General features: G+C 42.4%; 1 protein-coding gene across 4 annotated transcripts; it reads right to left on the reverse strand.

The window, feature by feature from the left end:
* Nucleotides 1-1,011: 1,011 nt before the first annotated feature.
* LOC125055178 lies at nt 1,012-9,123 on the reverse strand. 4 transcript variants are annotated; one of them, XM_047657472.1, is made up of 14 exons: nt 8,857-9,122; nt 8,505-8,629; nt 5,759-5,869; nt 5,567-5,665; nt 5,257-5,492; nt 4,844-5,179; nt 4,584-4,773; nt 4,468-4,510; nt 3,822-4,319; nt 3,344-3,753; nt 2,771-3,275; nt 2,434-2,634; nt 1,978-2,336; nt 1,012-1,907 (listed from the first exon to the last, which is right to left on the reverse strand). In XM_047657472.1, the coding sequence occupies exons 2-14, from the start codon at nt 8,622-8,624 to the stop codon at nt 1,452-1,454; spliced, it is 3,564 nt and encodes a 1,187-aa protein (XP_047513428.1). In that variant the 5' UTR covers nt 8,625-8,629; nt 8,857-9,122; the 3' UTR covers nt 1,012-1,451. The 4 variants fall into 4 exon arrangements, with proteins under 4 accessions (XP_047513428.1, XP_047513429.1, XP_047513427.1 ...); XM_047657473.1 differs by having other exon boundaries at nt 1,978-2,333; nt 8,822-9,118; XM_047657471.1 differs by having other exon boundaries at nt 8,822-9,118.
* Nucleotides 9,124-14,192: the final 5,069 nt, after the last annotated feature.

Here is a 14,192-nt window from a genome sequence, read left to right on the forward strand (position 1 = left end):
GCAACTTTGCTTGAAGGTGGTCGAACAGACCATTCAGCACTAAAATTGCCATTAAGGGTGACGGTTCTGTTCAGGAGAATTTTTAGCCACGACTATAAAATACGTAGGAACAAAAAACTGCCACATTACAAATCTTTATGACAGGACGAAGTCTGTCGAGTCCGCTAGTTATTCATAAAGTTTTATTAGCCAAGTTTTGTATATTTAACTTCACTTCATGCGAAACATAACAAAACAACTGATAACTCGTAAATCATAAGCAACTTTAATATAAAAATAGATTCCACTTAATTGTACAAATTTACTTTAATTAATATAGATGACAAACTCGCTGAATTGCGAGACACGTTGGTGAAGAAGAGCCCCAAAGAAATATACGTATATATTCATATCCAATTGAACATTGTCGAAATATTATTATTTAATTAACACACTGGCAGCTTTTAATAAGCTGATGCGCGTGTATTATGGGATTTGGAGAAACTTATCCAGTCTATTTTTAAAGGTGTTCACAGATGGTGCACTGATCACACTTTCCGGAAGCCTATTCCAGTCGGCCACTACACGGTTTGGGAGAAAATTCTTTAGGGAATTTGTGTTGTGTTGAGTGGTCTTAAGTTTTAAAGAACTACTCCTCAAATGCGTATTTTCACTTAAAATGAAGAGCTTCTCAAATATATAATCTTTATTTCGTTAGGTAAATAAATACTGTCATTAGAATATTTTTAAATGGCTATTATTAACATATTATACATTTGAAAAATACCTGTATATAAACAAAACAGAGGAGAATAATACAATTCATGAACATGACAATGACAATTTAAATTATAATAAATACCTACTAGTGATTTTGATTTGATTTCTTATTTATTGTAAAATAGCGATTCCTAAAAAAGGTTTAGGTGCGAATTCATTATGCGGTATTTTGAAGTGAAGTGGTCGCAAGTGATTTTGGTAATATACACGAAGTCAACGCGGGCAGAGGTTATTTTAAAATAATATATGAAATTGTAAGGGATGTTTTATTGTTTTTGTTATACAAATCTACATAGCTAAGTATTTAATTGAATATTATTGAACATAGTGTGTGCAATTATCTTTAACGAATCAATGTCGTCGATCGGTAGAAGATGATTGTCGCCTTATTTATTATCTCCATCGATTTTTAATAAATTCGTCATATCACGTTCCACCGAACAGTATTTCGCTCTCGCAATAATTATTAAGTAACCCGGAGGAATTGAACGCCTTCCTGAAACTGCGAATAAAAAAGAAGTTATTATTTTATTTATTTTATTTTATTATCCCGACTGAGACTGCCTTAAGGAAGGAAGGGACGATATTTTTATTATTTTACAAACGGTGAAATTTTAAATAGGAGCAAACGGAAGACGTTCATATATTTCGTCACGACTCATTCGATAGTGACGTCACCAATTCTTGTCTCGCTAAACGTGAGCCAAGTCGTGTCGGATCTCCCCTTCGCTCAGAAAGAACGCGCTCGTCTTCACACGTCGGTTCGGGGCAAGGCGCTTGGGGCGCCGCACTTCGGGAGTTCCAGGGCGGGACCGAGGGCCCGGCGGCGCGGGGGCTTTCGCCCGCGTCGGCCCGAGACCTTCTCGCTGCAGCACGACGGGCGGCGCGCCGGAGCCCGAGCCGGGGCCGCGCTCGTAAGCCGGCACGCTCACGGACACCTCGCGCAGGCCAATCGCCGCCGGACTCGGGAGCGCCCCGACGGACGACACGCCGGACACGGAGGTCACGACCGGAAGGGCGGGGCCGACCATCGTCTCGGGAGCGGGCGCGACCTTCAGGGCGCCGGTCCGCAGCGAGAACAGGAATAGCGACCTTCGACTCGAGTTCAACCGCCGGAAGGTGACGACGTCCTGCACCATGTTGTACACCTGCAACGGAGCAGCATCGTAGAGCGGCTGCGGACGGTCTCGAGGACGAGCGAGCGCCGAAGGGACTTACGAAGACGCGCCGAGGCGGGTCGTCGACGAGAGTCTTGAACGGGAGCTCGCCGTCGGCCGGCTCCGTGTCGTCCGTGAGGTCCACGACGGCGGAGTCCCGGCGGTCGTCCTCGTCCGGGAACAGCACGCGCGTGAGCGTCACGCGCGACGTGTCCGGCGGCGTGCCCCAGTACGAGGGCCGGGCGAAAGTCAGCGGCGTCCTCGTCAGCACCACGAACTCGCGAGAGACCAGCCAGAGGGGCCTCTCGAGGTCCGCCCGCATCAGCGCCGTCCCTCCGCCGCCGGCCGCCGCGTACTTGGCCGCCGTCACGCAGCGCTCCGCCGGCAGTTTGAAGTGGCACGAGGCTCCCGCGAATCCTTCTGTCGGACGAGAAATTAAAATACTCTCTTTTTAATACTCGTGTTTTAAAACTAAGACATGGAACATTACATTAAAGTGTCCTCGGGGACCTCTCACCTGCGAAGGACGGGGGCTCGGCGCCTCCGTCTCGCGCCTTTCGCCTCCTCTCCTCGGTCATCTCGTTCAGGATGCTGGTGAACTTGATCTTCACGCGTTTCTCTCGATCCGACAGCTTCATCCGCCTCTTCCTCTCGGCGGCCGTGTGTCGAGTGTCTTCCACGAGTCTTATCGAGTGACTTCCGCACGTGATCACGGGATCTACGAAATGAACAAGCCTAAAGAACGTTTTATTTAAATAATATGATAAACTTCTCTCGTAGCTCTATTATATCCATCCTTTATCAAATAAAAGTGCAAACTCTCAACTCTCAACTCTCAACGGAAGCTCACTCACTGTGGATTCCCGCGGTCGGTTGCACCGGTTTGAGGACGTCGAGTCCGCCTTCCGAGCCGACCGGGCCGGGAGCGACGGGGCCGGGAGCCACGGGACCGGGACCGGGAGCGAAGAAGCCGGAGACGGGCGAGCCCCTCGGTCGGGAGTCGGCCTTCTCCGTTCGCCTGAGGTCGCTCAGCTCGTCGTCCAGTATGCCGGCCGGTCTCTCGTCGGCCCGAGGACTCGCCGCGTCCTCTCGGGAATCGGAATCGGACTCCGAGACGAGGCGGGCCGCCGGACGGGGCGGCGTCGGGTCGGGGGCCGACCGCCGCCGAAGTTCGGCCCGCCGCCGGGGCTCGGGGTCGAGCAGATGAGGCAGGCTGAAGTACTGCAGGCCGACGCGCTTCTCCCTCTCCCACTTCTCGAGGTCGCTCAGTTGCGACGTCTCGGCGACGGCCTTCGGGCCGGGGTAGGGCGCCGCCTTCGCGTCCGTCGACGGAGTGGGTCGCGTCGCCGGCAGAAATCTCTGAAAGCGAGCGAGGATCATTCGAGCGGACGTCGCGGGCCGAGGGACGTCCGACGTCGCGGATTCACCTTAGCGTTGCGAGCCATCATCCTCAGCATGTCCCCGTAGAGGTACTGGAACCGTCTGCTCTCCGGCCGCTCGTCGTCGACGTCCAGGGTCTCGGCGGAGACCGACTCCGAGGAACGGACGAAGGTCGGGGCGACTTCGGCGGTGAGCATGCTCCTGTTGATCTCCCGGATCTCGTCGATGTCCGGCAGGGCGACGCGGGGCGCCGGTCGACGACGGAGACGGGTCAGCGTCACCCGCAGAGGGCGGCACTTCTCGGCCAGAGGAAGATTTCGGGTCCACCAGGCGGCCCCCTGTCCCTCGACCCCGTGGCGCCGCGACAGCTCGGCCGGCGAGAGGCCCCGACGGGTCCGGTCGGCCGTCTCGACCACCCTCTCGAGCACCACGCGCACCTGCATCGCCAACTTTTCACCTGAAATGACATCTCGATGATCGAGGCGCCGTAGAGATGTCGTCTCGGCGAAGTTCAGCGATACTTACTGAGCCCGGGCGAGTCCTCCTCGCTGTTCTCTCGTTTCACCCTCTCAGCCGCGTCGGGCTCCTCCTTCGCCTCGAAGTCGCGGGCCGGAGACTCGGAGGCGGTCTCCACGCCGTTGCTCAGAGTTCGCTTCCTCGTCTCGCTCTCTATTTCGGGTTTGGTCTCGTCGATGACCAGAGGGCGCTCCTCGTCCGAGTCGTCCCACTTGTCGGCGAGCACGGAGTTCTTCTCGAGGATGTCGTCGGTGAGCTCCCGCAGACGCGGCGCCTGCAGTCGCACGACGGATCGACAGTTGAGGGCTTGCCTGATGATGAAGCTCAGCGAGTCGTCCTTGTCGGCGGGGGCCGCGGGAGGGGCGGGGCCGTCTTCGGGCTCGGAGTCGGAGTGAGGGTCGAAGAGGATGGACACCTCGGCCCGGCTGGGGTCCATGGCCTGAAGCTGTCGCACGATGTCTCTCTGCGGGATCGCCTCCGAAGGGATCTCCGACACGAAGGTGTGTTCTGGATATGTTCTTTTGTGTTAATTGTTGTAGTAGTATTTTTATGAAGAGATCTTAAGAATGAGATCTACTTTCAGATCTTCTAATATTTAAAAAATGACAAAATCGTGCTTTTTACTTTTAACTGAATCGATGTCGACCGTACGAACCGATATCGTCGAGGAGACACAGCAGATCGGGGTTCTGGCATCCCTGAAAAGGAGAAGAGGCTTCGTGAATCGAGAGAGACTCGAGCGTGAGCGGCGGACGTTAGGCGGGAACTGACCAACGCAGTGAGGTCGACGACCAGTCCCCGCTCCACTAGGCTCGGCCAAGACGGGGGAGCCGCACTATCCGCGTCGAGGAACCGCCTCAGCAGCAGCGCCGACGGCGTCGGCGCCTCCCGGTCCTCGCGAGCCAGCAGCCGCAGCTCGTGCCAACGCCGCTGCAGCAGCACGCTCGACACCGGATGCTCCCTGCAGATTTCGAGCCGGTGAACTCGTCGGATCGAGCGCAAACGACGGAAACGCGGAGACGAAAACATACTTTTTACAGAAAGCGATGTGGACGGCCGTCCACACGGAGCGGACCCAGTCGCCGTACTCGAGCGCCTCCTCGGGGCGATTCGGCGGCGGGAGGGAAGCTCCGAACACCGGGTCGGGGCCTTCGCGCCGCGCCAGCCTCGTCGTGCCGGCTGCCACGAGTCGCACGAGGAAGCGCAGCGATCGCTCCGGACACACCTGCTCGCCGGCGCGCTCGAGGAGCGGCAGCGCGGGCTCGTGCAGCAGAAGCAGGTCGGCCAGCCGCCACTCGGGCGGCGACAGCGACGGCTCGCGGCCCCCTCGGCACAGCTCGCGACGCGTCTCCTCGTACATGCGTAGCCTGCGAGAAGGATTCGAGCGTCGAAACGATAGCGGGCGCGTCGAGGCGGTCGGTCGGCGAAGGCGCCGTCGACTCACCAGATCTGCAGCAGGGCGCCCGCGTCGGCGGACGTCTCGCGGGCGAAGACCTCGACGGCGGCTATACTCTTCAGGAAGCGGGCCGTGTCCCATTCGCGCGGCGGCAATCCCCGAAGGGCTTGCGATTTCGCACGCTCGGCGACGGCTCTCTGGACCGCCTTCACGAGCCTCGTCGCGAAGCTCTTCATCTTGGCGGGGTTGACGGCGCCGTCGGCCCGACACTCGCCCGTCTCCATCTGCCACACGCGCACCGGGTTCAGAATTTTTGGGACTTAATTGCCCTGTGGACTCAAAGAGGCCTAATACGCACCACCGACGCCACGTCGATGAAATTGAGGCGAGTGCCGAGACGCTTTAACACGGGCGGCAGCGTGTCCCAAGGCGTCTCCTCGCGGGCCACGTCACGCATCTAGGCAGACATAAAATGCATTTATTTATTATTACTGTGGTCGTACAACTCATACATGATAGTTGAGAAGTCAGTGAGGAGTGCGGGCAATACCAGATGCAGCAAATTGCCAATGAAGTCGTAGACGCGCTGCTCCATGTAACGCGCGTCAGTGGGCTCGCCCAGCAAGCAAGCCAGCTCTTTCAGCGCCATATTGTGTCTGTTCTGTATTAAATAAATATTCATGTAGAAAACTAATTAAAGAAAACTAAAATATAAATAAATAATATATATATTATGTACTGTGCATTGTATAGGTTATGCTTTAAGACATCAAGTTCTAGTTGGCTTTTATTTGTGGCCTATTTTTATTCTGATATAGTAATGTGCATACTTATTATAGATATACATGTTCTTTGTTTTTTATGGTTTTACTACCTTAAATTATACATGAGCAATTACAACATAATATAGAACTTCCATCCCCAGCACAGTCTTTGCCGAGAGCTAGAGAGAGAGACAGAGAGCTGGCACCAATTTTTGGGCAGGTATTTGAGGCAAGCTGAAAACTTGTCACATACCTCTCCTATTATATTCCAACACGGAATTGCAGACCTGGCTGGTGAGTAGCGGGGCTAAATCAACCCCTACATTTTTAAAAATATTAATTTTTTTTCCCCAAAAATATATTTGAGGCAATACGCAATTTATATGTTGCAGTGTAATACTTAATAAATACGAAAAAAAATAAGCCAGACAATTTAATCGGGGCTGTAACATTACCAGACGCGTGCAAAATTTTTTTGCAAAAAATTATAAAAAATGTTTTTGAGGCAGCTTGAAATTTTAATAGAGTGTTATTTATAACTATAAAATTAGATTCCCAAAAAGACAGATCATTTCGGTAGGGCTCTCTACCTGCCAGGTGATCAAACAAATAATGGATGGGTACGGGCCTGTACTACTATAGACAAGCTGTAGTGTGAGAGAGAGCGCATATCGACAGCTGTCTTCGTTCTTGCTTGCCGCGTTACTATTGGCTCTAGCGAGGCCACGTGACTTACAAAGCCGACACTGAAAATGAACCTTTCAGAAAAAAATTAAAAAATTGTGATCCCTCTACTTTACCTTCATGCAAAGCTGAATTAAAACAACATCTTTTAAGAACGCAATATATAACAAGCATTTGGAGAAATGCATATTTACGATTCCCCAGTTCTTTGACACCTAATAGAAACGGATGGACACTTAATGAGGATACGCTAGATTTTCATTGGTTTGACGGAGAGTGTATGCCGCAATTAGTATTCGACGCTGTTGCTCACGAGGAAAATAAAAATAACGATGATGAAAATCATACTACAGGTGAGAATAAATGGTTTATTTTTAATAACAGCTGCATTCAAATTTCTGTGATTAATTAAAAAAAATATATCTATTTCTTTTCGCAGATGATGAAGAGGTTGCCGAATCTGATACAGATGAATCCGAAGATTCAAGTAGTTCTGATGAAGAATCCACAGACGAAGAATGATATTTTTATATCTGACGTGAAATGAATTTAATTTATTTCAAATTTTTTTATACTTAAATAATTATTGTAATACTGAAGAAATATTATATTTTTATAAATCTAGTTTTGCGATTTTATATTTTAATCATTGGTTTTTTTATACGTAACCCTTATTAATTTTAAGATGAAAAAGGTTTTAAATTTCCGTATTTTGACTTGGAATAATGTCAGAGAAACAATTTTTAGTTTTGAATGTAGGGGCACAGTATGAATTCTGTACAAAAATTTTTGGAACAAAAATTGTTGAAAAATATTTTTACGGAAATATCAAATATTTAAACAATTCATTACGTTTAAATTCACATTAAAATTGGTAAAATAACTAATTTTTTAAGATAAAAAAGAAATCACAAAATTATGTCCCTTTAACGTCCATAAATCAATACAATCACTTTTATGCAAAATGTATTCAGTACAAATTCAGTTTTTTTTTTATTTTTTACTCCGAAATTCTAACTAGAAACCTCATGGGTTATTGTAAGTCACGTGGCCTCGCTAGAGCCAATAGTAACGCGGCAAGCAAGAACGAAGACAGCTGTCGATATGCGCTCTCTCTCACACTACAGCTTGTCCATAGTAGTACAGGCCCGTACCCATCCATTATTTGTTTGATCACCTGGCAGGTAGAAAGCCCCACCGAAATGATCTGTCTTTTTGGGAATCTAATTTTATAGTTATAAATAACACTCCATTAAAATTTCAAGCTGCCTCAAAAACATTTTTTATAATTTTTTGCAAAAAAATTTTGCACGCGTCTGGTAATGTTACAGCCCCGATTAAATTGTCTGGCTTATTTTTTTTCGTATTTATTAAGTATTACACTGCAACATATATAAATTGCGTATTGCCTCAAATATATTTTTGGGGAAAAAAAATTAATATTTTTAAAAATGTAGGGGTTGATTTAGCCCCGCTACTCACCAGCCAGGTCTGCAATTCCGTGTTGGAATATAATAGGAGAGGTATGTGACAAGTTTTCAGCTTGCCTCAAATACCTGCCCAAAAATTGGTGCCAGCTCTCCTACTATTAGGGTTATCTTAAGGAAAGAAATATACTATAATTGGTTCAACATAATTTATTTTAATATATTTGTATAATAGTTGTGGAATATGATTCAAATTGAAACAATGTCTTGTGAAAAACAAGACATAATTAATTACCTTAGATAGGAATCATAAGGTGTTCAGTAGATTATAATTACATATTACATTCTCTTTATAATTGTATATATATTTATATAAAATATGATTTCTCTATTTTGAAAATGAATTATATGTTATACTAACTGCTAGTGGAGGCCTGCCCTGGTGAAACCAAGAAATATTGCACAAAGCATATACTTTCTGGAATTTCTGAGCAAATTTTGTCAGCTCTGATATTGCCCAGATCTTGTCTTTTGATCCCATGGTGACTAAAAAAATAACCCATTTAGGACAAAGAAATCATATCATGTTTAACTTGCAAATTAATTGCTCTTATATGACTGGTTATTTATATTCCCTATGGACACCTCCATTAAAGGATTGAAATTATAACTTCTCTTTGATGTGTGGGATCTTTTAGATTTGTTTATAATACAAAAATCCTTTGAAATTTTACTTACCCAGTTATCTACTAGAACTACTACAATTTGTTTACATCTTATTAGTTGTCTAAGCCGCTTTGCCTTGCTTGGTGTAGTAGTTTATATTTACGATAATTACAATCATAATATTACTATCGATTTGCCGTCACAGTGTTGAGTCTGTTCAATTACTAATAAAATTACGAATAGATTACACTGTTTTCAAATAGTAAACTTTTTACTTAATTATTTAACACCTACTAATTCCATGTTTTAAATACATACTTATTAGTAATTTATTACTTGTCATCAGTCATCACTCATCAGTTACATTATCACCACAGATTTGAGTACCCTGTAATGCCTATATTATACGTACTCTATGGATTTAAGCTTATTATATACATTTTTTTTTTAATAGTACAGACGACGAATCTTTTTTAATAGAAGAGATGAAAGTGACGATATTCGGAGGACTTTGTGCGAGGGACTTAAATAATAATTTTTATAAATATATTAAATTTAAAGCTTAGTCTTAATAAGGTAACTCAAAACAAAATCACGGCTATATATAATTAGCATACTCTATAACTATGTTAATGTATAAGTAGCCTGTGGACGAAACTTCTTAAAGCACACGACAGACTGTCAAGTATAATTTCGAATGACGGCGCCTCCGGCCTTCTTGAGTCTGATCTAGGGATGTGAAAAAATAATCGATTATTAAAAAAATCGATTAACATCGATTTTTTTCAAAGTAAAAATCGATGTTTTACGCGATTTTTACAAAATTCAAAAATCATTTATTCACGTAGGTAACACAATGTACACTTGTGATTCGTCATTAAAGAAATATATATTTAAAATAATCGATTATTTATAGATTATTTTTATAATTGAAAATCAATCATAGTCGATTTTCCATCTGCCACCTCCCGACATTATGTCTGGTCTTTTATAACCCGGACCTCGAACTATTATGGATACTCGATATACACCGATGTTTAGAATGCGATACATTGAATACGATTCTTTGAAGATGTATTGATATACTCGATGCATTGATGTTTTTTTGTAAAACATCGAAAGGATGATAAAACCAGTAAATTTTACAAAAACTCAAGTTTGAATGGAACACTATAATTTAAAAGTTAAATAAATTTATTCAGCAGCACAAGATTACATACAATTAAAAAGACAACAAAAATACTGCAATGTGCTACTGAAAAGGCATAACTCAGCATTTATCAAATTTCACCTAAAATTTATCAAAACGAGATTAAGTTAATTTCGATTTTGATTATTCTTAAACGTTAATTTCTATTGTTTATTTTTCATTTAAAAAAAACCATGAAAAATAAGATATTTAGGGTGATTATTTTGAAATAAATTCAAAAATTAGGAAAAAATCGATTAATAAAAAAACTATTATTTATTAATCAATTTTTCATGCTAAAAAAATAATCGATAAATAAAAAAATCTATTTTTTTATGCAGAATGTCACATCCCTAGTCTGATCTGACATATTTCATGAAATCACTTGAAAAAAATAGCATTATCGGCGAATTGCACCAACTGTTACTTAAAAATTTCTTATTATTAGTATTTAGTTATCACACGAGTATTAAGAAGAAGAAACTATAGCGAATCGTAGATACGCACTAAAAATGTACATACTCTTTTGTGTACTATTTTCTATAAGATTTTGAGGTATGTAACAGAAAGAAGAAAACAGACGTCACTCGGAACAGACTTTTAAGACGAGCGATATTCATGTTTTTTCCCTTGAGCGTTTCTATGTGAATATAAATTAATTATTACTGTTGTTTGTGAAGAATAAACCAATTAACAAAATGGGTTGTGATTTATAACAAGTTAGAGCATCCCATTAATGGTGACACATTTAATTTGTTTTTAAAATAATTCAGTAAAGACGCCAGGACATCATTCCATAGAGGGACCATACCGTTTGGGAAGAAGTTCTATAAGGCATTGCAATTATGAACTTTATACGGTGTTTACTTGTGCACGACCTCAAAAGATGCTTGTTTTGATTTAAAGTAAATATATTCTCAATGTGTTGCACATTATAATGACCAGGAAGAATTTTGTATGTTTCAATTAGATTTCCTCTTTGTTGTTTGTCATGTGGTGTGTTCTCAAGAAATGTCCTCTCTTTTCTGTTGCCCTCCTGGTACATTTTCACCTAGGGTGAAATCTTTCTTGAAATAGGAGATTCCCAGGCCCTTTCTAAGAGTGGATATATGTAATTTTTATGTGCTTGGTGTGAGTCATCTCAAGCGGTTTCTAATCAAGAATTAGCTCTTTTTACCATATTAATCATGTGAAGTTCCCATTTCAAATAGTTGTTTATAATTATGCCAAGATCTCTGTGTTTAAAGGTGTAAGTTGTTGTTGTCTAAGAGAGTAGATTTTCATGCATTTTTCTTGAGTCCTTAGATGACATTGCAATTGATCCTCTCACTTTCTTGTCTTCAATCATATTTTCAATAGAATTGGAGGGGCGCCTTTTGTAGTGACACTAGGTTTATTGGCCTAACACAAATCTTCTGCTACAGCTACTTTGAAGTTGGTGTCGACATAATAGCCAGGCATTTACTGTGATCATATCTATCATGTGAAAGAATATTCTATGGTCATTTTTTTTTACTTTATTTGAATTCTGTAATAGCCCAGTAGGGCGTCTAAAAGATGTGGATGAACACCACCCATATGTCGATTAAATATATAAATAAATAAAAAGCCTTTTATTTCCAGTATTTAAAGTTTACACTTCTTACAATTTATTTTTAGTGTTAGTTCATGTAGTTTAATCTATATTAATATAATTATAATTAGTATAATTTCTCTTTCCTTTACTTAATTGTATGTGTACCCAAATCCATATAATTATATAAATTTAGGTAACACATTTATTTAATATATTATAATTTATATATATATATATATATACAAAAATACACATATACATATACACACAGAAATTTAGGTACAAAAAAAAAATATACATATATATTCTTTTTAAATATTTAATCTACTGGAACCCCAAGTTGGGTGTAGGCCTCCTCCAGTGACGCCCATTTGTCTCTGTCTTCGGCTACTTTACTCCAATTTTGACCAGCTATCGCTTTAATGTCGTCTTCCCATCGCGTAATAGGTCTACCTTTTGTTCTTTTGCCTAGTGGGCCTTTCCAGAAAGTTACTTTTTTAGTCCATCTATGATCAGTTAGCCGGGCAACATGTCCTGCCCACTTCCATTTCAGTTTTTTTGCGTATAAATATATATGTCGATTATATTTGTATTATATTACAGCTTTCGGACATGGATTGGTAATGTTGTTTTTCGCCATTTTGTTAAAGTGTCTCACCTCAAATGAATTATATGTTATACTAACTGCTGGTGGAGGCCTGGCCCTGTGAAACCAAGAAATGTTGCACAAAGTATATACTTTCTGGAACTTCTGGTGAAATGTGTAAACAATTATTGTGACAAAAATGAGTAATATGTATGGGGCACCCAAATCTTGATATCCATCCTGAATACATGATATCTATCAGTTTCAGCACTAATGTCTTACAGGAAAAGCTTCTGGCCAACCCGTTTTCCTATCTACCATAGTTACGAGGCATGCCTTTTAAGTTTTGTTGTTTGCAGAAAAAAATACAACTAGAACCTTATAGTACTTTTTATTGTTTTTCAAAGTATTCACCACGTAGCTTTATACACTTTTCCATTCGCTCAAACCAGTTATTATAACATTAATTCCACTCTAAAGTGGAGGTGTTCAAAATGGCTGACTTGAAAGCGTCGACTGCTTCTTCACCGGACTGGAACCTTTGACCACGAAGACTTTTCTTAATTTTTTGAAATGTAAAGAAATCGTTAGGGCTTAGGTCAGGACTGTATGGAGGATGGTCAAGAATTTCTACGTTTTCCTGCTTCAAATACTGAATTGTTTGACGAGCGCTGTGTGAGCTTGCGTTGTCGTGGTGCACCACGTGGGTGATGCGTCGCTTTATGTTAGATTTTCGAAGTTTGGCGATGACTTCTGGTAAACAAACTGTGGTATACCACTCTGCGTTAACCATTCTACGATCTTCAAGTGCAATAGTCGCAACATGGCCAGTTTTTCCAACGAACGTGGCCACCATCATCTTTGAAGTGCTTCGAGAACGAACGAGTTTAGTCGGCTTTGGCTCGTCTTGAAAGACCCAGATTGTAGATTGTTGTATGGAATCAGGATCGTAGGCATAGATCCAAGATTCGTCATCACTGATGATGTCGTAGACGTGATTTGACTCTCTTCGGTTGAACCTTTGCAGAGTTTTCTTACACCATCTGACGCGGGCCGCCTTGTGATCGTCGGAAAGCAGATGCGGAATCCAACGGCAAACTAGCTTTCTCACACCAAGCGCTTCATGCAAGATCTTCTGAATGGTTGTCCCTGAGATGCCTAATAGAGCCTCTATCTCTCGATACATAGTCATATGACGATCTTCGAGAATTAATTGTCTCACAGCAATGATTTCTGTGAAGGCGGATTTTGGGCGTCCTTCGCGAGATTTGTCACTAACACTAGTATGTCCACGCTGGAATTCTAAATACCAGCGTTCGACAGTCTACAGACATGGGGCTTCATCACTGAACACAGATATTAGCTCTTCAAAACACTGAAGCCGTGTCAGGCCTCTTCTAAAGTTGTAGAAAATTATTGCACGAACATTTTCCTTAGAAAGATTCATTTTCGTACGTAACTTGACAGATTCAAATCGACGCTGTGACTAAACAATAGCATTAATCCTAATACTTTTAACTGTTTTGAGATTCAAAATGTAAACACATTCGAATATACTACAGGTCCAAATTCAAAGTTGCCGGGAAATATGGAAACGACAGAACTTAAAAGGCATGCCTCGTACAATATATCTGAATCCTTCACAGTTAATTAATGGTCCCACTATATCCATGTGTAAATGATCAAATCTATCGCTGAAAATAAAATGTCCATGTGGAGATACTGTATGACGTTGAATTTTAGATTTCTGACAATTAATACATTCCTTTGTCCATTGAGTCACATCTTGCATCATTGAATTGCATCATCTTTCTAGTTGTGCGCGTGCAGAGACTTCGATTTCAACAGATTTTCCAACTCTGGGTTGTTTCTTTGTGCTTCTGCCAGCTTTTTATAATCGAAATGTGATACATCTATTGCTGATAGTGGCGGATTTACCAGCAGGCTGAGTAGGCTGGAGCCTATGGCGGCAAATTTAGTTCATAAATTTTTTATTTCGGTTTACAAATTAAAAAAAAAATATTATACACACATAATACGAATTTCGAAAATTGGAGAGAAATTAAAATATTTAACAAAAATCGAAATATTC

This window comes from Pieris napi, chromosome 13 (assembly GCF_905475465.1).
Source record: "Pieris napi chromosome 13, ilPieNapi1.2, whole genome shotgun sequence".
Taxonomy (NCBI): Eukaryota; Metazoa; Arthropoda; class Insecta; order Lepidoptera; family Pieridae; genus Pieris; species Pieris napi.